The sequence below is a fragment of the Mobula hypostoma genome, chromosome 3, assembly GCF_963921235.1.
Source record: "Mobula hypostoma chromosome 3, sMobHyp1.1, whole genome shotgun sequence".
NCBI classification, from domain to species: Eukaryota; Metazoa; Chordata; class Chondrichthyes; order Myliobatiformes; family Myliobatidae; genus Mobula; species Mobula hypostoma.
In genome coordinates, this window is record NC_086099.1 from 102,999,263 (window position 1) to 103,023,082 (window position 23,820).

Genomic DNA, 23,820 nt, shown 5'->3' on the forward strand with positions numbered 1-23,820 from the left:
GTGAGGAGGGTTTTACCCATGATAGACTGGGCCATATCTGCTACCTTTTGTAGTACTTTCTGTTCAAGGGGATTGGTGTTTCCATGCCAGACTGTGATGCAGCCAGTCAATATACACATCTTCAGCACACATCTATAGTAGTCTGTCAAAGTTTTGGATGTCATGCTGAATCTTCGCAGACACCTAAGGAATTAGAGGCACTAGTTTGCTTTCTTTATAACGTCACTTACACGCTGGGCCCAGACAGGTCCTCTGAAATGGAAACACTGGAGAATTTGAAGTTCATGACCCTCTCCACCACTGATCCTCCGATGAAGACTGGCTCATGGATTCCTGGTTTCCTCAACCTGAGGTCAATAATCAGCTCCTTAGTCTTGCTGACATTGGGAGTAAGATGCTGTTTTTGTGGAACCACTCAGCCAGATTTTCAATCTGCCCCCTATATGCTGATTTGTCAGCACCTTTGATTTGGCCCACGACAGTGGTGTCATTAGCAAACTTGAATACAGCATTGAAGCTGTGCTTAGCCACACTGTCACGAAGCCAGTAGAGCAGGGGGCGAAGCATATAGCCTTGTGGTGTACCTGTGCTGATGGAGATTGTGGAGGAGATACTGTTGATTATCTGAACTGACTGGGGTCAGCAAGTGAGGAAATTGAGGATCCAAATACACAAGGAGTTATTGAGGCCAAGGTCTTATAGCTAACAGATTAATTTTTAAGGGATGATACAGTATTATTGATTGCTGAGCAATGCATATATTATTAAATACTGCAAACAATATTGTAGAGATGTGGTATTTAGGACAGTTACCTTCAGGAAAAATATCTCAGACATCTATTTAAATTAAATGATGGTTATTAAATTTAATGAAGGTTATTCCCACACACAACCTTATTCTTGATGTTGTTTTCTTTGTTTATGCAAAGAACACCTCAGAAATCTAAGAAAGGGTGCAAGCAGCCATGTGTGAATCATTCAAAAATTGTCGTCTCTCAGACTTATACAACCAGGCACTTAATGGGCTGGATCAGCAATCGCTGATCAAAGATTCTGGTACACTCTCATTCTGGGGGAAAAGGGGAGTGGTACACTTACTTAATTCACTTGCTCTAAAGGCCCCTGAGGTAGCTGAGGAAGGCCATGCCATTATGGCCTTAGAATAACTATATGAGTTGACAAGCAAATATTCATAAAGGACACATGGGAAGGCTTCGAAAACCTGTTCTGATCTCATAAACTTAACATTATCAAGTACATGTCCCTCTCAAAACCTGGTGCACATAGACTGTCTCCTAAATATGAACTATGAAAATAGTTCAGCATTTACTACCATCATTCCTGCAATCCTGATTGAGAAGTTGCAGAACCTGGGCCTCTGTACTTCCCTGTGCAATTGGATCCTCAACTTCCTAACTAGAAGACGACAATCTGTGCAGATTGGTGATAACCTCCTCACTGACGATCAACACTGGCGCACCTCGGGGGTGTGTGCTTAGCCCACTGCTCTCCTCTCTGTATATACATGACTGTGTGGCTAGGCATAGCTCAAACACCATATATAAATTTGCTGATAATACAACCATTGTTGGTAGAATCTCAGGCAGTGATGAGAGGGCGGACAGGAGTGAGATATGCCAACTCGTAGAGTAGTGCCACAGCAGCAACCTGGCACTCAACGTCAGTAAGATGAAAGAGCTGACTGTGGACTTCAGGAAGGGTAAGATGAAGGAACACATAACAATCCTCATGGAGGGATCAGAAGTGGAGAGAGTGAATAGCTTCAAGTTCCTGGGTGTCAAGATCTCTGAGGGTCTAACCTAGTCCCAATGATGTAGTTATAAAGAAGGCAAGACAGCAGCTATACCTCATATGTTGTTTGAAGAGATTTGGCATGTTAACAAATACACTCAAAAACTTCTACAATTGTACTGTATTCTGTCTGGCATGGAGGGGCTACTACACAACACCGAAAGAAGCTGTACAAGGTTGTAAATCTAGTCAGTACCATCCTGGGTACCAGCCTACAAAAGTACCCAGGACATCTTTCAGAAACACTAAAGGGAGCGTCCATTATTAAGGACCTCCAGCACCCAGGGCATGCCCTTTTTTCACTTTTACCATCAGGTAGGAGGTACAAAAGCCTGAAGGCACACACTCAGCGATTCAGGAAAGCTTCTTCCCCTCTGCCATCCGATTCCTAAATGGACATTGAACCCTTTAACACTACCTCACTTTTTTTTAATATACAGCATTTCTGTTTTTTGCACATTTTTAATCTATTCAATATACATATACTGTAATTGATTTACTTATTTATTTATTTATTTATTTATTATTCTATTATTTTTATTTTATTTATTATCTTTTCTCTCTTCTAACCTGCTGCTGCTAAGTTAACAAATTTAGTTTAACAAATTTCATGTTACGTGCCGGTGATAATAAACCTGATTCTGACTCTGATTCTGAATCAACCCAAAGTGAAGGCAAGCTCCTTAATTCCTAAATATTTCTAATGCACCAACAGCGTGTTGATAAGACCAACTATGGTAGTTACTCCTGGATAGTAGAACTCCCAGTACGTGCCTCAGTGTAGACTGTGCCCTTCCACCACGTTCCCTCAGTGTAGACTGTGCCCTTCCACCACGTTCCCTCAGTGTAGACGGTGCCCTTCCACCACGTTCCCTCAGTGTAGACTGTGCCCTTCCACCACGTTCCCTCAGTGTCGACGGTGCACTTCCACCACGTTCCCTCAGTGTAGACGGTGCCCTTCCACCACGTTCCCTCAGTGTAGACTGTGCCCTTCCACCACGTTCCCTCAGTGTAGACTGTGCCCTTCCACCACGTTCCCTCAGTGTAGACGGTGCCCTTTCACCACGTTCCCTCAGTGTAGACGGTGCCCTTCCACCACGTTCCCTCAGTGTAGACTGTGCCCTTCCACCACGTTCCCTCAGCGTAGACTGTGCCCTTCCACCACGTTCCCTCAGTGTAGACGGTGCCCTTCCACCACGTTCCCTCAGTGTAGACTGTGCACTTCCACCACGTTCCCTCAGTGTAGACGGTGCACTTCCACCACGTTCCCTCAGTGTAGACTGTGCACTTCCACCACGTTCCCTCAGTGTAGACTGTGCCCTTCCACCACGTTCCCTCAGTGTAGACTGTGCCCTTCCACCACGTTCCCTCAGTGTAGACTGTGCCCTTCCACCACGTTCCCTCAGTGTAGACTGTGCCCTTCCACCACGTTCCCTCAGCGTAGACGGTGCACTTCCACCACGTTCCCTCAGTGTAGACTGTGCCCTTCCACCACGTTCCCTCAGTGTAGACGGTGCCCTTCCACCACGTTCCCTCAGTGTAGACTGTGCCCTTCCACCACGTTCCCTCAGTGTAGATGGTGCCCTTCCACCACGTTCCCTCAGTGTAGACTGTGCCCTTCCACCACGTTCCCTCAGCGTAGACGGTGCACTTCCACCACGTTCCCTCAGTGTAGACTGTGCCCTTCCACCACGTTCCCTCAGTGTAGACTGTGCCCTTCCACCACGTTCCCTCAGCGTAGACGGTGCACTTCCACCACGTTCCCTCAGTGTAGACTGTGCCCTTCCACCACGTTCCCTCAGTGTAGCCGGTGCACTTCTACCACGTTCCCTCAGTGTAGACTGTGCCCTTCCACCACGTTCCCTCAGTGTAGACTGTGCCCTTCCACCACATTCCCTCAGTGTAGACGGTGCCCTTCCACCACGTTCCCTCAGTGTAGACTGTGCACTTCCACCACGTTCCCTCAGTGTAGACTGTGCCCTTCCACCACGTTCCCTCAGTGTAGACTGTGCCCTTCCACCACGTTCCCTCAGTGTAGACGGTGCCCTTCCACCACGTTCCCTCAGTGTAGACGGTGCCCTTCCACCACGTTCCCTCAGTGTAGACTGTGCCCTTCCACCACGTTCCCTCAGTGTAGACGGTGCCCTTCCACCACGTTCCCTCAGTGTAGACTGTGCACTTCCACCACGTTCCCTCAGTGTAGACTGTGCCCTTCCATCACGCTCCCTCAGTGTAGACTGTGCCCTTCCACCACGTTCCCTCAGTGTAGACTGTGCCCTTCCACCACGTTCCCTCAGTGTAGACTGTGCCCTTCCACCACGTTCCCTCAGTGTAGACGGTGCACTTCCACCACGTTCCCTCAGTGTAGACGGTGCACTTCCACCACGTTCCCTCAGTGTAGACTGTGCCCTTCCACCACGTTCCCTCAATGTAGACTGTGCCCTTCCACCACGTTCCCTCAGTGTAGACGGTGCACTTCCACCACGTGCCTCAGTGTAGACTGTGCCCTTCCAACACGTTCCCTCAGTGTCGACGGTGCCCTTCCACCACGTTCCCTCAGTGTAGACGGTGCACTTCCACCACGTTCCCTCAGTGTAGACGGTGCCCTTTCACCACGTTCCCTCAGTGTAGACGGTGCCCTTCCACCACGTTCCCTCAGTGTAGACGGTGCACTTCTACCACGTTCCCTCAGTGTAGACTGTGCCCTTCCAACACGTTCCCTCAGTGTCGACGGTGCCCTTCCACCACGTTCCCTCAGTGTAGACGGTGCACTTCCACCACGTTCCCTCAGTGTAGACGGTGCACTTCCACCACGTTCCCTCAGTGTAGACTGTGCCCTTCCACCACGTTCCCTCAGTGTAGACTGTGCCCTTCCACCACGTTCCCTCAGTGTAGACGGTGCCCTTCCACCACGTTCCCTCAGTGTAGACGGTGCACTTCCACCACGTTCCCTCAGTGTAGACGGTGCCCTTCCACCACGTTCCCTCAGTGTAGACTGTGCCCTTCCACCACGTTCCCTCAGTGTAGACTGTGCCCTTCCACCACGTTCCCTCAGTGTAGACGGTGCCCTTCCACCACGTTCCCTCAGTGTAGACGGTGCCCTTCCACCACGTTCCCCCAGTGTAGACTGTGCCCTTCCACCACATTCCTTCAATTAGAGCAGAAACTGGGCTGCATGGTGCATGTTATTTTTGTGTTGTTTTCTAGGACAAATGAACATCAATGACCACGTGTGACTTGCTCAAATATTGTGACTTTCCTTGTGGAGAAAACAAAAAAAAAATGCAGTAACGTGTAATAGCATGCATAAGACCGTAAGAGCAGAAGACGTACAAATTCATGCCATTGAATCTCATCCGCCATTCCAGTATGGCTGATTTATTATCCCTCTTAAACCCATTCTCCTGCCTTCTCCCTGTAACCTTTGACACCATGACTAATCAAGAACCTGTCACCGTCCAGAGCAAATGTATTCAATAACCTGGCCTTTACAGCCATCCACAGAAAAGAGTTGCACAGATTCACCACTCACTGGTGAAAGAAATTCCTTCTCATCTGTTCTAAATGGACATCGTCTATTCTGAGGACGAGCCTTCTGGTCCTAGACAACCCCACTAGAGAAAACATTATCTCTGTCCAGGCCTTTCAATATTCAATACTTTTCAATGAGATCCCTCCTCATTCTTCTAAACTCCACTTAGGAGTTGAGGAGGGAGGAGAAGATGGCAACGCGACGGCAGCGCGTGCGGCCACTTCAGTGGTGATGTCTGTTAACTGTCAAGTAGAGGACCGTGCACAATCCTGATTTGATGGACACAGACGTGAGAGCACAGAGGAACATCTGGAAAACTTCTGAAATGCCCGCTTCGCTGCAGCTGCTACTGTGTGGTAACCGGAAACTCCGGAGCTGAAGGCCCTGAAATCCTCGGCTTTGCGTGTTTCAGCAGCCGAGGTGAGGTCCAAGGCACTCAGCAGAAGATGGCACTCGGGAGGCTGTATCGGAGAGGCTGCTTGGAAGCTCGAAGTTTTCGGACGGATGGACTCAATGTCGGCTGTGGTCGGCTGCTTCCAAGGCATCGGCAAGTTGACGGTGCCTGGAGGTTCATGGCAGGGAGCTTCTCCCTTTTGCCACCTGCTATCGGGGACTCGGGGAGTCGATCGACTCGGGGACTTTTGAGACTTTATTTACCGTGCCATGGTTGGTTCTTCATCAAATTATGGTATTGCTTTGCACAGCTGTAACTATATGTTATAATTATGTGGTTCTATCAGTGTTAGTCTTTGGTTTGTCCTGTTTTCTGTGATATCACTCCGGAGAAACTTGTATCACTTCTTAATGCATGTATGCATTTCTAAATGACAATAAAAAGAGGACCGAGTGTTCTCATCATCCAATCTAAAGGCCCACAGCTATCAAATGCTCGGAAACAACAGGAATTCTGCAGATGCTGGAAATTCAAGCAACACACATCAAAGTTGCTGGTGAACGCAGCAGGCCAGGCAGCATCTATAGGAAGAGGCGCAGTCGACGTTTCAGGCCGAGACCCTTCGTCCTGACTTTGATCTATCAAATGCTCGGTATACCTTAACCCTTTCATTCATGGATTTTTTTTTTCTCTTGAACCTCCTCTGGACACTCTCCCATGCCAACACATCTTTTCTTAGAAATGGGACCAAAAACTGCTCACAATACTCCAAGTGCAGTCTGACCAGTGCCATACAAACGCTCAGCTAATAGTCCTCAAAATGAATGCTAATATTACATTTGCTTTCCTTACACCAACTCAACCTGCAAGTTAATCTTTTGGGAATCCTGCACAAGGATTCTCAAGTCCCTTTATACCTCTGATTTTTGAATGTCTCCCCATTTAGAAAACTGTATGTGCTTTTATTCCTTCTACGAGAGTGCATGGCCATACACTCCCCTTCACTGTATTCCATTTTCCACTTCTTTGCCAATTCTCCCTATCCAAGTCCTTCTGCTGACTCGTTGCTTCCTCAGTTCCACCGGTCCCTCCAGCTATCTTTGTATCATTTGCAAACTTTGTCACAAAGCCATCAATTCCATCATCCAAATCATTGACATATAATGTAAAAATAAGTTGTCCCAATACTGACCCCTGTCACTGGCAGTCACCAGTTCTAGTCACCAGCAGCCAACCAGGATAGGACCCCTTTATTCCCACTCTTTGCCTCCTGCCAGTCAGCCAATATTCTATCCATCCTAGTATCTTTCCTGTAATACCATGGGGTCTTATCGTATCAAAGGCCTTCTGAAAATCCAAGCAAACAACATCCACTGACTCTTTGTGTATCCTGCCTGTTATATCCTCAAAAAATTCCAACAGATTTTTCAGGCAAGGTTTCCCCTTAAGGAAACCATGCTGAATTTGGCCAATTTTATCATGTTCCTCCAAGTATCCTGAAATTTCATCCCTAGTAATGGATTCCATTACCTTCACAACCATTGAAGTCAGGCTATAATTTCCTTTCTTCTGCCTCCCTCCTTTCTTAAAAGAGTGGAGTAACATTTGCAAGTTCCCAATCTCGGAAACCATTCCTGCATCTAGTGATTCTTGAAAGATCATTACTAATGCCTCTACAATCTCTTCAGCTACCTCTTTCAGAAACTTGCTGTGTAGTCTATCTGGTCCATGTGCCTTTTCTATCTTAAGAGCTTTCAGGTTCCCAAGCATCTCCTCCTTAGTAATAACAATTACACTCACCTCTTCCCCCACTACTCTAGAGTTTTGGCATACTGATAGTTTCTTCCACAGTGAAGAGAGAGGCAAAATACTTATTAAGTTTGTGTGCCATTTCTTTGTCCCCCATTACTACCTCTCCATTATCATTTTTAGCAGTCCAATAGCCACTCTTGTCTCGCTTTTACTCGGTACATATTTGAAAAAACATGTTGCATCCTCTTTGATATTATTGGATACCTCTTTTTCAGATTTCATCTTTTGTTTCCTAATCATTTCTTTCTCATTGTCCTCCATTGGTTTTTAGAAGCTTCCCAATCCTCCAACTTCCCACTTCTTTTTGCTATATTATATGCTTACTCTTTTGCTTTGATATTGCACTGCTTGACTGCTTCTCAGCTGAAGTTGCCTCATTCTCCTTTCAGAATACTTCTTCATCTTTGAGATGTATCTATCCTGCACCTTCCAAATTGTCCTCATAAGCTCCAGCCATTCCTGTTTTGCCATCACCCCTGCTAGTCTCCCCTTCCAATTAACCTTCGCCAACTCCTCTCTCATTCCTAAGTCCCTTTACTCTACTGAAATATTGATACATCTGACTTCATCTTGTCCCTCTCAAACTGCATGGTGAATTGTCTCATATTAGTCCTTTACCTTAAGCTCCCTAATCAAAACTGGTTCAATACACAACACCTATTCCAGATTTGCCTTTCTACTAATGAGCTCACCACAAACTGTTCTAAAAAGCCATCTCGTGGGCTATTCCATTCTGCAAATTGCATCTCTTTGGATGCAGCACCAAAATGATTTTCTCAATCTGCCTGCATATTGAAATCGCCCTTCGCTATTGTAACATTGCCCTTTTTACATGCCTTTTCTACCTCCCATTTAAATTTAGATCCCATATCCTGGGTACTGTTTGAAATCCTGAATATAACTCCCATCAGTGTCTTTTTATCCTTACAGTTTCTTAATTTACTTGCAAAGATTCTACATTTTCCAATCCTATGTCACCTCTTTCTAAGGATTTGATTTAACCTTTTATCAACAGGGCCACCCCACCCCCTCTGCCAACCTGTCTGTCCTTTTGATACAATATGCATCCTTTAATGTTAAGCTCCCAACATCTTCTTTCAGCCATGACTCAGTGATACCCACAACATCATACCTGCCAATCTAACTATGGTACAAGATCATCTACCTTATTCCATAAACTGTGTGCATTCAAATATAACACCTTCAGGCCTGTATTCATCACTCTTTTGATTTTGCCCCCATGTTACACTTCAACTCATCCCACTGACTGCAACTTTGCCCTAACATCTGCCTGTCTTTCCTCACAGTCTCATTACACACTGCCTCTACTTGTATGCCAATTCCCCCATTCTAAGCCCTATCACCCCAAATTAGTTTAAACAAGCCAAATCCCCTTTCCCAAACTACCCCACTGTCACCAACTTGGAGAGCCAATCTGACCCCACCACTCATCCAGTGACCCCTTATTTCCTGATTGATTGAGATACAGTGTGTAGTAGGCCCTTCGGGCCCTTTGAGCCATACCATACAGCAACACACCAATTCACACCTTAGCCTAATCACTAGACAATTTACAATGACCAACCAACCAGTACATCTTTGGACAGTGGGAGGAAACCGGAGCACCCAGAAGGAACTCGAGCGGTCACGGGGAGAAAGTACAAACTCCTTACAGGCAGCATCGGGAATTCAACCCAGGTCGTGTTATGCTGCTGTGCTGGCTACCTTTCAATCCCCAGCTATCAACATCATCCCAACGACCAACAGCAACCTGGCAAAGCAGATCCCAAGATAAAAGTTATCAAGCCATGACTACCATCTCCCCCTGGCTACCAACGCTACACTACACACATTGCATTCATCCCCGCACCCCCCCCCCAAGTCAACTTGCTTGATTGGGTTTCCTTTGTGTATTCCACAATTCTCATATTTAATCATTGTTCAGGATTTAGCAAAGCAACCACTTGCAGCCTGTCTCTAAATCATTCAGAAGCTAGTGGTGAGCTATCTGCTCAGCCCCTATCATGCTGTTGAGAAGGGAGTTCCATGAAGTACACTCAATGACAATAAGGAGCACGGATGTATTTCCAAATCAGGATGAATCACACCTTTCTGATGTTGCCCTCTGACTGCTGGTAAAGGTCACACCTGTGATAGGTTGCTGTCAGAGTAGCATTTTGCAAATGGTATACATTTTAGCCCCCGTAGAAGAGTGGTGGGCGGAAATAAACTATCTGACAAAGGGAATAAAGTGAATTGCTTTGTTCCGAATGGTGATAAATTTACTGAGTTACACTCATGCAGGCAAGGGAAGGCCAGCGTCTCCTGATCTATGTCTTCTAGATTTGTAGCAAGGCATCGAGTGTCTGGAGTTGGGTCACTCGTGTTTTTCAGTGCATATGATGCATAAAGTATTTTCTTATACTTATACACTTAGTAAGAATGTGGCTGGCCCAGCTGAGTTTTGGTCTGTTGGTCTGTGCTAACTGCCAGGATTATAACAGTGGGGAACTTCTCGTGAGATGGTTAAATTCTCTGTTGTCAATGATGTTTTTATGGCGTGAATATTACTTAGCACTTATCGGCAAGCCTGAACATTATCCAGGTCTTGCTGCACACACACACACATGGACTGGTTCATTTGCTGAGGAATTACAAATATTATTCAACATTGTACAACTGTCCGAGGTAATTGATGAGGCTGTAACAATGGTTGAGCCTAAGACATAGCCCTGAAGATATGGTGCTTGACCTCTACAACCACAACCACTTTCTTTGGTGCAAAGTACAACCACTGCCTTTGTAAAATCAGCCTCTTAATGTCCACTGACATGAGGTTTACCAGGACTCCTTGTATTCAAGGGCAACAATTTTCACCTCTGGAAGTTAGATCTTGAGGGAATGTTTGGGTAACAGTAAGGAGCCACTTGGCTAGCGGGTGATGTGGACCACATGAGCTATTAATTGTCTTGTCTTTTACAAGATGCATCAATCCCTTCAAGCCCTTTATCATAGTCTGTTTTTCAATCCATCTGCACTATTTGACTATTTCTGAGCACCAACACTGAGCTAAATCCAAATCAAAACACATGCTTACAATCACGTATTTCTGAGTATAAGTTTTAATCTCCTTTTGTGCCTTTGAGAGCAATCTATAATATCCAAAGATATCTGCAAGAGAAAGGAACACCTGAGCAAACATTAATCCTTTAAATTTAGAAATTAAGGCAGAGATGGCAAACAAGAGGAGCTTGTCTTGTTAGAATCCAGCAACAACTGAAAATTGACTTCCTTCAAAGTATAATTTTAACAAGATAATGGAGCGTGAAGCCAGGTTTTTGCTGTAGTCCCAAAAACACGAGGAAATCTGCAGATGCTGGAATTTCAAGCAACACACATAAAAGTTGCTGGTGAACGCAGCAGGCCAGGCAGCATCTCCAGGAAGAGGTACAGTCGACGTTTCGGGCCGAGACCCTTTGTCAGGACTAACTGAAAGAAGAGCTAGTAAGAGATTTGAAAGTGGGAGGGGGAGGGAGAGATCCAAAATGATAGGAGAAGACAGGAGGGGGAGGGATGGAGCCGAGAGCTGGACAGTTGATTGGCAAAAGGCATATGAGAGGATCATGGGACAGGAGGCCTAGGGAGAAAGAAAAGGGGCAGGGGGGGGAAACCCTATTTTCCTTGTCCATTCGTCCCCTCCATCCCTCCCCACTGATCTCCCTCCTGGCACTTATCCTTGTAAGCGGATCAAATGCTACACATGCCCCTACACTTCCTCCCTCACTACCATTCAGGGCCCCAGACAGTCCTTCCAGGTGAGGCAACACTTCACCTGTGAGTCGGCTGGGGTGATATACTGCGTACAGTGCTCCCGATGCGGCCTTCTATATATTGGCGAGACCCGACACAGATTGGGAGATCATCTCGCTGAACACCTACACTCTGTCTGCCAGAGAAAGCAGGATCTTCCAGTGGCCACACATTTTAATTCCACGTCCCATTCCCATTCTGATATGTCTATCCACGGCCTCCTCTTCTGTAAAGATGAAGCCACACTCAGGTTGGAGGAACAACACCTTATATTCCATCTGGGTAGCCTCCAACCTGATGGCATGAACATTGACTTCTCTAACTTCCACTAATGCCCCACCTCCCCCTCATACCCCATCCGTTATTTATTTATATACACACATTCTTTCTCTCTCTCTCCTTTTTCTCCCTCTGTCCCCCTCACTATACCCCTTGCCCATCCTCTGGTTTCCCCCCTCTCCCTTTTCCTTCTCCCTGGGCCTCCTGTCCCATGATCCTCTCATATCCCCTTTGCCAATCACCTGTCCAGCTCTCGGCTCTATCCCTCCCCCTCCTGTCTTCTCCTATCATTTTGGATCTCTCCCTCCCCCTCCCACTTTCAAATCTCTTACTAGCTCTTCTTTCAGTTAGTCCTGACGAAGGATCTCGGCCTGAAACGTCGACTGTACCTCTTCCTAGAGATGCTGCCTGGCCTGCTGCGTTCACCAGCAACTTTTATGTGTTTTGCTGTAGTCCTCTGTTCTTTCAACGTTCATCAGGAAACATAGCAAAAATTTCAAATCTATGTCTTCTTATAACTTAGTTTTCAACCTATATAATATGTAGATAGGCCCTTAGTTAGAAAAAAAAGAATATGTTTGGCTGTTCATTGAGCAAAACTGTCTCCATACTAACTTTTTAACAGAATCTGGAGTGCCCACATTAAACTGCAAGCATTTCTGAATTATAATTATTGCTTTGGACTGCTTCTTCCCCCCCCCCACCCGAATACTGTAAAAGTAATGACAGGAAATATGGGTTATAAAATGAAAGGCGGAATAAATAAACATTATGAACTGGAATATATACTCAGTGGCCACTAAATTAAGTAAATCCTGTATAGTGGCCACTGAGTGTTATTTTTATACACTCAGGCCTTCTGCTGCAAGATTCCAATGTGTTGTACATTCAGAGAAGCTCATCTGCACACCACTTTTGTAACTTCTGGTTATTTGAGTTACTGCTGCCTTCATGTCAGTTTGAACCAGTCTGGCTATTTTCCTCTGACCTCTCACATTAACAAGGCATTTTCATTCACAAAACTGCCACTCACTGAATGATTTTGTGTTTTTCGCACCATTCTCCATAAACCCTAGAGATCGTTGTGCGTGAAAATCCCAGAAGATCAGCAGTTTCTGAGATACTCAAACCACCCCATCTGGCACCATGGGTGAAGTCACCTAGACACTTTCTTCACTATTCTGATGTTTGGTCTGAACACCAACTGAACCTCTTGACCATGCTTTTATGCAATGAGTTGCTGCCACATGATTGGCTAATTAGATATTCGCATTACCAAATAAAGTGTCCACAGAGTGTAAACAACATATCCAATATTATTCACAATATGCTATAATGACTCTCAGGATGCAAGCACAAAATGTGCAATAGATAAAAACTGAGTTGTGAAGAAATCCTTCAACTTCTCATACACATTTATTCTCTTTATTGCTGAACAGGTAATACTCCATTGCTGAGAAGTTAAATACAAAGTCTTGCACATAAACCTCATTCATTCCACAGTTTCCTCGAGGATCCGCCACTTGCAGCTTTGTAACTTGCACCCTATGAAAACTTAAGTACATTAAAGTATTTGCTGCCTGTTTCCTAATGGATAGAATGATTTTTCATCCAATATCGTGGTTCTAACTGAAGCACAGAGGTTTCTAATCCACATGGCCATGGATTAAATTCTTATCAATGCTTAAGAATCCCTCCATGACTTAGTTTACTTCCTTAAAAGTGCCATTAAAATGCAAATTATATTAATGAGCTAAGGAAGCATGCTGTTATGCAGTGCCTCAGTCTTAATCAAAGTATATGCTCTCACTCATGGTCGATGAGGATAAGTTCTAACAAGCTTCTAAAGCTGGGTCACTGTACCTCCCTCTGCCAGTTGGATCCTTGACTTCCTCATCAAGAGAGCACAATCAGTATAGATCAGTGATAACAACTCTTCCTTGCTGACAGTCAACATAGGCGTACCTGAAAGATGCATGCATGCTTAGCTCACTGCTCTATTCTCGATGCTCACGGCTGTGTATTAAGCACATTTCAGATGCCATCTATAAATTCACAGATGACACCTCTGTTATTGATAAAATCTCAGATAGCCACGAGAAAGCATAGAGAAGTGAGATAGATTTGCTGGTTGATGGTGTCGCAACAACAACTTTGCACTCACCAAGACCAACAAAATGATTGTGATTTTCAGGCAGCGGAGATCAGGAGAACACGCACTTGTCCACATTGAGGGATCAGCAGTGGAAAGGCTGAGCAGCTTTAAGTTCCTAGGTGTTAACATCTCCAAGGATCTGTCCTGGGCACAACTCACTGATGTGAGGAGAAATGCCAGTAGCACTACTTCATTAGGAGTGTGAGGAGGTTTGATATATCACTAAAGATGCTTCGAAATTTCTATAGATATATGGTGGAAAATTCACTTACGGCATCACAGCCCAGTATGAAGGTACCAATGCACAGGATCATATGAGGCTTCAGAGCCTTGAAGACACAGTGAGCTCCGTTAAAGGCATAAGCTTCCACACCAATGAGGGCATCTTCCAAAGGAAGTGCCTCAAGAAGGTAGTGAGTTATCAGGGAGGAGGTACCAGAGCCTGAAAACCTACATTCAATGATTCAGAAACAGCATCATCCTCTCTGCCATCAGATTTCTGAATGGTCCATGAAGCCATAAACACTATTTCATTCTTCCTTTTTTTTTTAAACTGTTTAATTATTTTGTCATTTATAGTAACCTTACATCTTTGCACTGTACTGCCGCAAAACAACGAATTTCACATCACCTACAACAACGATAACAAGTCTGATTCTGATTCCGAAGAGAGTGCAGATGCTGCAGTCTGGAGCAGCACACAAAAGGCTGGAGGAATTCAGTGAGTCTGGCAGTATCTGTGGAGGCAAATTGACGGTCGACAGTTTCCGTTGATAGGCTTTTTCAGGACAGTGGAATGAAGGGTCTCAACTCTGAGCACCAACTCTCCATCTTCCCTCCATAGATGCTGCCTAACCTGCTGTATTCCTCCAGCTTTTTGTGTGAAGCTACAGTTGCTGCCTATGAATCCATGCTAGGAATGGAAAACGTTAAATTGTCCATCATGTACAAGGTGTAATTATTATCTTGATGAGTGCCTGTTTGTAAAAAAGCTATGTTTTTCTCCAGCCTGAATCAGCGTCTCTGAGGAGAAACCTGGAAATAGGTGCAACTGCACATCAAAGAATCTGTATTTTTTTGTAATCTTTACTCAAATTCAGGGAATTCACAAAGATTTATTATTAATGCTAAACTTGTAACATAGGGAAATTGCCAATCGGTACATAAACAAGGCCGCATAATGTGAAAGGAGATCATTGATGGGATATTATAGAGCATAATAAATTACATGAATGAGCAGTCAGTTTGGTTTTGATGAGAGATAGTTGCTTGCTAGGACACTGCACATATTAAGAGATCAAAAAGAGAGAAGAGCCAAAAAAAAATCCCTCATTGCACAGTCTCTGAGTACTGAGCTCTGAGTTACTTTCAACATAATTTCCCTGGTATTTCTTCAGTATTTGAATCATCTACGACACAAAAACAAAACCTCTATGTTGGTCAAAGGCCACTTCCTCTTTGTACTAAGTGTTGGCATTAAGTATGCATAAACCACGATCACTGATTACCCACAGTTTCATCCAGAGGGTTCCCTTTTTTTCCACTTCCTAAATCATCAAATTTGTTCGAAAACCTATTGCCAAACTGGTCTTAACTGCTTAGCAGCTTGGTAGCATGGACTCATATGGAAGTTGAAAGAATGTAATTTGAGTCAACTGTGGTTCCCTTTGGGTCGCTGAGTGGAAATATGTCTCTACCAAAGGAAGTGAAAGGCGCTCCAACCCTACTTAGCCCCCTTGAAGCCATGAGAGCAGGTGGTGGATGGTCGTATGAGCTGCTGGTGTATATCACGAGTCCTGGTTATGCAACCACTGACGCCAAGCAGACAATCTCTGAAGAGTACTGATAATGGCAGGATTCACTCTGCCTTCCAGAATCTTCTCAGAGACTGCAGAGCACTGGAACACACAAACGATCTCCAAACAGCAAATCACAGGCTCCAACAGCTCCAGAATCACATCCAAGATGAAAAATAAATGTAAAAGACATAAAATAAGTGAAATATATGGTTTTGTAATCTATCCAGAAGATGCTGACTGAAGAAGCGTTGTAAGCAGGCACCATCTTTTCCACAGATGCTGCCTGACTAGCTGAGTTACTCTAGCATTTTGTGTGTTGCTTTGGATTTCTAGTATCTGCAGATTTTCTCGTGTTTGTCACATAATGATGATGATTATGTTGTTCCCTTAAAACCAACAAACAAGTTCAAGAGGCACTTTTAGACGAATGCAAAGCCTTTCATACTAAAGGAGTGTGCTAGTGATAATTTTTGGTCACACTTTTGGTTGCTTCTGCAGATGACTTCCGATCAGAAACAATGAATGGACATTTCCAACTGGACTGTGAAAAAATGGAGATGGGTCTGTTATTGAGAATTAACTGAAAATCTTTGTTATCTCCACTGAAAAGATGGAGGAGTTAAGGTTCGCAGAATAAGCCATTTTTATGATGAGTTGTTTGTATAAAAAAAGCAAGATAGAATAGGAATTTAGTGGGTGAGGAAATGGATAGTTATCTTCTTGGGTCAGGACCTTTCACTGAACAATAGAGGGGATGTTGCCAGTGTAATCTTTCTGAAGCTAAAATATCAAACTATCCATCTCACCCAGCAAGATGTTGGAGGAAATCAGGTGCTTGATTTCTGCTCCAGATTTCAGCACTTGTAGTCTCTTGTGTCTCCAGGAACCTTACCATGTTTTGATTTCTGAACATTTTCAAAAAAGAACAATTACATTTGAGGTAGTCCCTGCTCAATGAAAAGCTGATATATCGATTAGGCTTGCAGTTACTGAGGTGAATCGAGAATGTGAAATACAAGTTGGCATAAGTTAATGAGATACAGGATTATTTATCAGATTCAGAAGGGCACATGGAGGAGAGTGGAGAAGCTGCATACAAGATTCCATAGATTAACACTTTTCTCCTGGCTAGAGTTAATAGCCAAGAAGTAAACTGAGGAAAGTAGTAACACAGAATACTAACCTGATAGTCAAAACATGTGCAATCACATTTTGAAATCACACCATGTTCCTAAGACTTGTCATTTCAGTTAGTCATAATAATGTATATAAGACTGCTGACCTGCCACATCTTTCAATGAACAATATTTTATTCCCTAAAAATCAATATCAGCACCTATAGTCAAAATCTCTCCTTTCATTTTCCAACTGTTTTTCTTTTCAGTCATCAGTCTTTAAGTGGATTGGATTATCATTCAAAATGGGAAAGTTTCCCCCCCCCACCCCAGAAAGGATCTTAAAAACAGTAATGACAGAGAGTATCATTGTTTGACAACACAGTTTAGACACACAAAAGACTGCTGATGTGGCATATGGAACAACAAACTATCTGCTAAAGGAATCCAAAACATCAAAAATTCCTTCCCCACCCCCCCCATCCCATTGAGTTCATCCACTGGCTTGTTTGCAATGATACAGTCAATACTGTATTGAACTGTTCCCACAGCATCACAAAGGTCAACTTTAATGGATTAAATAAACTGTCAGCTGTTTAATAGGTCAACACCCATAACAGGAAAAATGTGCAAAGTAAAAATGTACTAGAGAATCAGCAGCTCATAGTTTGCCTGGGTCGTCTTCAATCTGATGGTGTGAACACCCAATTCCCCATTTTCAGGTAAACAAGTTCCTGCTATTCGCTTATCTTCTCTGATCTATCCAGGCCATCTCACACATACTCTTCCCTCCAATTCCCAATCCACTTTCACCCAATTTCATTCCTCTCCCCCAGCCACTCCATCTGCCAATCACCTACACACCATCTCACTGGGTGCCCTCCCCTACTGCTTCCCATCAGCCCATCCCACCTCCCCTTACTTGGTTCCATACTCCACCTTCCTTCCCCATCAGATTTTATTATCTGCAGCCCTTTGATGCCTCCACATATCACCTCCCAGCCTCCATCGCTATTTCCACCCATCCCTCTTCCATTTATCTGCCTATCAGCTGGATCCACCTGTCACTTACCAGCTCTTGCCCCAACCCTCCTTCTCAACTCTTTATACTGGTCATCTCCCCTCTGACAAGAGGTCTCAACCCAAAACAATGACTGCCTTTTTCTCTCTACAGATGCTGCCTGACTCACACATTTCCACCTGCAGCTCAATTTTTGCTCCAGATTCTGGTACCTGTAGTCCTGTGTGTCTCAGGGTCATGAAGCTCAGGGTAGTCTACAGAAACATACATGTACTTTGACAATAAATTAACTTTCAACTTCCAAAATATTATTTTGGGTGTTTTAAACAGAGTATGTCAGATAAATGCCAACCAGAAATGATTAATGCTTCTGAATTAATCTTCATAATTTTCTGTAATTCCAACTCAAAGATTAAAAGTGCCCAACAAATGAAGAGACCAAATGATTGAGCAGATTGGCAAGTTAATGGACGATGTTAGATCAGGATTAGATTTAATATCACTGGCATATGTCTTGAAATATGTTGTTTTGCAGCAGTAGTACAGTACAATACATGATTAAAAGCTATCAATTACAAAAAGGAGGGAAAAGAGTGAGTTAGTGTATATGGGTTCATTTTCCATTCAGAAATCTGCTGGCAGAGGGAAAAAGATGTTCCTAAAAAGCTAAGTATGTGTGTTCAGGCCTGTACTTCCCCCATGATGGTAAGAATGAGAAGAGGGCATGCCCTGGGTGATAGGGGTCCTCAATGATGGGTGCTGCCTTTTTGAGGACTCACCGCCTTTTGAAAGTGTCCTCGATGTGGGGGAGTCTAGTGCCCATGATGGTGCTGGCTGAGTTTGCAGTTTTCTGTAGTTGTTTCCGATCCTGTGTATTGGCCCTCCATATCAGACAATGACACAACTAGTTAGCGTGCTCTCTGCGGTACATCTGTAGAATATTTCCTGAGTCTTTTGTTACATAGCAAATCTCCTCAAACGCCTAATAGTCACTGTTTTTCCTTCTTTGCAATTGCATCAATATGTTGGGTCCAGGATAGATCCTCAGAGATGCTGACAACCAGGAACACGAAACTGCTCACCCTTTCCACTGCTGATCCCTCTCTGAAAGCTGATGTGTGTTCCTGAAGTACACAATTAATTCTTTGAGTTGAGTATAAGGTTGTTGTTGTGACACCACTCAGTCAGCTAATCTATCTCTCGCCTGCACGCCTCCTCATCACCATCTAAGATTCTGTCAACAATAGTTGTGTCATCGGCAAACAGAGTCATGGGTACAGCGAGATAAGCACGCATCCTTGAGGTGCACCAGTGCTGATTGTCAGTGAGGAGGAGATGTTATTACCAATCCATACCCACTGTGGTCTCCTGATGAGGAAGTCAAGGATCCAAGTTGCAGAGGGAGGCACAGAGGCCCAGGTTTTGGAGCTTGTTGAATAGTACTGAAGGCGTGGAATGCTGAGATGTAATCAGGATAGCTACAATGACGATTTGAGCCTTTGAGTAGAAACAGATGGATACACAGCATAACGATCTCCACCTGACTTTACAAACTAAAAAGAGATGCTGCAAATACTTCAGTAGCAAAGACAGTACCTGTAGTGTTAATGTTCGTGTCAGTACTTGCTGGCCTGTTGAGTTTTCTCTACATTTATACTTCTTATTTCAGCTTTTTATTCCTTTTAGTCATTTTCCCCCAATCCCATCCCCTGGAAATTTTTGATAATTATGTAATAAAAGGAAAACAATTTATCGCATATCTTTGAGATTTAAGTGAAATTGGCAACTGTGAGAGTCCACTATCTCTGGAACATGGCACACTCCCTTCTCTGTCAATTTGTTCTGATGTACATGGTTGACAATTATTGATGCCAAAGTGTACAATCTGATCTAGCAGAAAATTCAAGCACCATACCTTATTGTAACAGGACATCAAACTATACTAACACATGATCTGGCATTAAATTATGATTCAGGCTATCTTCATATGGTGAGGTGTCCAAAGTGTCATGACCTCCTGATATAAATGTCATGCAGTTGTGTTTTTATTACAAGATAGTTAATGGTTTTGAAAATTCACACTAAACCAAATGCTTCTGCAAGCTGTTATATTTATAGCATCTACTAAATTTAAGTGGCTCATAAAATATGTAAATAGTCTAAAATTCAGCAACAAAATAATATCACCAACTGCTTTTGCCTCTTTTTGCTGCACAATTCAAGACAGACAGTTGAAACTGGACAAAACAAAACTCACACAGGATTTCCCTAGGGTAATATCTTTGCATATCTTTGGATAAATGTAGATTTTCTGTCATGCTACGTTCTTCATCAACTTTTGGACAACATATTAACCCCATGCCAATGTCATTTGGTTATCTTTATACAAAATCAATATTGACTTTTATCTGACAGGCATATTGCCAAAATTATATTCATCTTTCTCATGGAATCTGTTAGACGTTTTGATAACAATGTATTCACTGGTATTTTCAAACATGCTGTTACTTTAAAAATATGCATCTGAAAAATTGACAAGAGAGATTGTTTATTCTGGGAGGTCTATAATTTAATTTACTCTCAACAGCAATAGCACACAGATGATGGCTGATTAAGTAAATGGAATTGGCAAAATGCACCTCATTTTAGGCGTATGGGGTGACAAAACTGAAATTACTTAGATCACATTTGGCTGACATTAACACTGCCTTAGTAGTGGACTGGTACAATACAGCCGACCACATGTTAGAGAGTAACGCAATAGTCCATATCGCAATTGTCTAATCACAAAGAGTATACATAATGAAAAAAAAACTTTTCCATACTAATTCAGGAAGAGCAATTTTTTCCCATATCTCAGGTTTTTGGATTGTAATTTCTGAGCTCTATCAAGGCAGATTTCTTATACCCAAATGCCTATAACATGAGGGTGGGGTGAAACGTCTCTACCAACGACCTTAATCAAAATGATGAACAGCCCTCTTCAAAAGTTCATTAGCATGATTTGTAAGATCATTTTGGATAAGTACCTTTTGGATTATGTTGATCAGGAGGAGAACATTCAGGACATTATGGCCATCATTTACTTGCAGAAGAACTTTGTCAGGCAGGCTATTTACTCCATCATGAACGTAACACACCTGTCCCCTTTTGAGATCTTCCAGTTGGAACATTTGTACCTTGACATCCGCTGGGAGCAAGGTGAGGTGTCCGTGTTTTGGTGGGTCCAAAACCCTTAGTACAACATCTGAGGGATTGTCATCATCATGAATGTCCAAAACCAGGTTAGAAATGGTACCTAGTTCACCTCTACTGAGCAATAAGACTTTATTAGTCAGCACATACGGGCCCTGGAAAGAGACAGATAGTAATTAAATATCACTTGTCTGTCTATTTGATGATTAATTTAAAAATAACTGTGTTACAATTAAATACAATACTAAATAAAGATAATCAAATAAGTGCTTCTATTAAAAATCTTCCTTGGAAAATAAAAAATATTTTTAAAATTAATAAAACATTAATATATTCACATTTAAAAGAAACATAAAAATTAAAATTTTTAGTTTTAACTAAAACTAAAAGTATATTAAGGATAAAAAGTCAAATTAAATTTAAAATCAAAACTATAAAATAAAATATTTTAAAAATCAGTATTTTGCCTCATTGCTCCTTTAAGGACCTACAATTACATTATTTTTAATATTCTAAAAAAACGTAATCATTTCATTAAATTAAATGAACCTGAGGTTAAGGGTAATTTACAGTGTTATTTTCAGTGAGCAGAAACATTATACAAAGTTCAAAGTAAATTTATTATCAAAGTACAAAGTATTATGACTGTGAGAATCCAAACTGACTGGGGTTTAAAAATGCAAACACGAGGAATTCTACAGATGCTGGAAATTCAAGCAACACACATCAAAGTTGCTGGTGAACACAGCAGGTTAGGCAGCATCTCTAGGAGGAGGTACAGTCAACGTTTTAGGCCGAGACCCTTCGTCAGGACTGGGGTTTGTAAGTGGGGAAATTGAGGATCCAATTGCACGAGAAGGTATTGAGGCCAAGATCTTGGAGCTTATTAATTAGTTTTGAGGGAATGATATACTGAGTGCCGAACTGTAGTTGATAAAGAGCATCCTGATATATGCATCTTTGCAGTCCAGAAGTTTCAGGGTTAACTGAAGTCCCATTGAGGTGGCATCTGCTGTCAAGCTTTTGCTCTGGTAGGTAAACTGGAGTGGATCCAAGTCACTTCTCAGGCAGGAGTTGATATGTTTCATCACCAAACTCTCAAAATATTTCATCACCGTGGGTGTAAGTGGGATTGAATAATAGTCATTGACGCAGGTCACCGTGTCCTTCTTAGTCACTGGTATAAGTGAAGTATCCCTGACCAGGTGGGTACCACACACTGCCCAAGTGAGACTTTAAAGATCTCAGTGAACATTTCAGCCAGTTGATCGGCACAGGACTTTAATACTTTGCCAGCTACCCCGTCTGGGCCAGATGCTTTTTGTGGATTCACCCTTCTGTAAATTGCTAACACATTGGCCTCAGACAGAAACCATAGGATCATCGGGGGCTAAGGCCGTTCGTAATGGCTCCTCCATGTTTTGACAGTCAAAGCAAGCACAGAAAGCATTGAGCTCATCTGGAAGTCTCTCTCTCTCTCTGGCTATCCATCCCATAGGATGATGATGTTCCTTTCAGTCAGTTAGTGGGGTGGTACCCCACTCCTCAGAAAGGAACAGCGTGTGCGTGAGTAGATTTTAGGTGAGTAGGGGGTTGCACAGGTCCAGACCCACCCTCTCGACATCCCCTCCCGGATCCAGCAGCATGGTGGGGTCCAAGATGGCTGGGGGAAGTTCTGTTGCAGTGAATGGCCAGACCAAGCTTCGATGCAAGGGATGCCCTTTCCGCGCATCACGGCACGTGTTTGCTAGATGGCCATTGACCCTACGAGAGGGTTCATCGGCCCTTTGACAGGTCTTGTTTTTCATCCTGTAGGGTGTTTAGGGTATCTAATTGGGCAGGGTTTTCTTCAAACAAGCCTGGTTGAAGTCCCAACTATGATTTGAAATGCATCGGGATGGACTGTTTCTTGTTTGGAAATGGCATCGTGCAATATCCCAAGCATCTGATTAAATTCAGCCGCTGGTGGTAGGTAAACTGTAGTCAGGATCATGGAGGAGAATTCCCGAGGTAGATAGAGTGTATGGTATTTGATCATTAGATGTTCAAGACTGGCGAACACGAGTTCGACGAAACTGTCACATCAGAGCACCAGTGACAGTCATATTAAAACACACACCTCCATCTGTTGCCTTTAACATCCCAACAAAAGCAAATGCATGAGTACATAAGAGAAGCAGGAGCAGACCACTCAGTTCTTCGTTTCTGCCTCACCATTCAACATCACCATGATTGATCAGCCCATCATCTCCTATCTTCCTCTGCACTAGGTCCCCACAGCCCTTCTTTCCCTAATCTTGCAGAACACATACAGTAAGACAAAAATAATAAAGAAATCATTCATCTAATTTCACAGACATTGCAACTGCACCTTTCACTGCAGGAGAAGTTTTGAATGGGTAAAAAGAAGCCAATTTAACATGCACTTATTGACATCAATGCACTGTTAAATAATTAAAACTTCAATAAATCCTGCCCTCTATTTCAAAGACTTTTGTGCTCTATGATTGAGTTGCACTATTATTCACTTTTCCATATCAGAGGATTGTTTGGATGGACTTCGTTATATCAACCTCTGGACAGGCTTAAACATTTATCAGAAGACTACAATGGTGGGAGAAGAGAAGACCAAGAAGGTTAGCATCTTTTCTTTTAAATGGACAAAATGTAACATTTACTAATACAAAGACAGTGCAATGATGTTTTAGGAAAGACTGTTCAAAAGCAAGTTAGCTTCTTTCTTGAATGTTTAATCAGAAACAATTATTAAATTTTCAATTAGTGGGTGGACAGTATTCAGATTTTCCATTTCCCTTCATTTGGATCAGACATTGCATCTCAAGGACTCACATATGATCTCATGGTCTTACCATAAAATATAAGAGCAGAATTATGT

General features: G+C 43.1%; 1 protein-coding gene across 5 annotated transcripts in view; it reads right to left on the reverse strand.

Annotated features, from left to right (window-relative positions):
- fras1 (Fraser extracellular matrix complex subunit 1) overlaps window positions 1–23,820 on the reverse strand; it is a 594,524-nt gene that overhangs the window by 196,757 nt on the left and 373,947 nt on the right. For 4 of the 5 annotated variants that reach the window (XM_063043539.1, XM_063043540.1, XM_063043536.1 and 1 more), the window contains one exon: window positions 20,759–21,079. The exons of the other annotated variant lie outside the window; for it this stretch is intronic. In XM_063043539.1, the coding sequence (XP_062899609.1) occupies window positions 20,759–21,079 (321 nt within the window). The remainder of the gene's footprint in view (window positions 1–20,758; window positions 21,080–23,820) is intronic. 5 annotated transcript variants of the gene reach the window in all.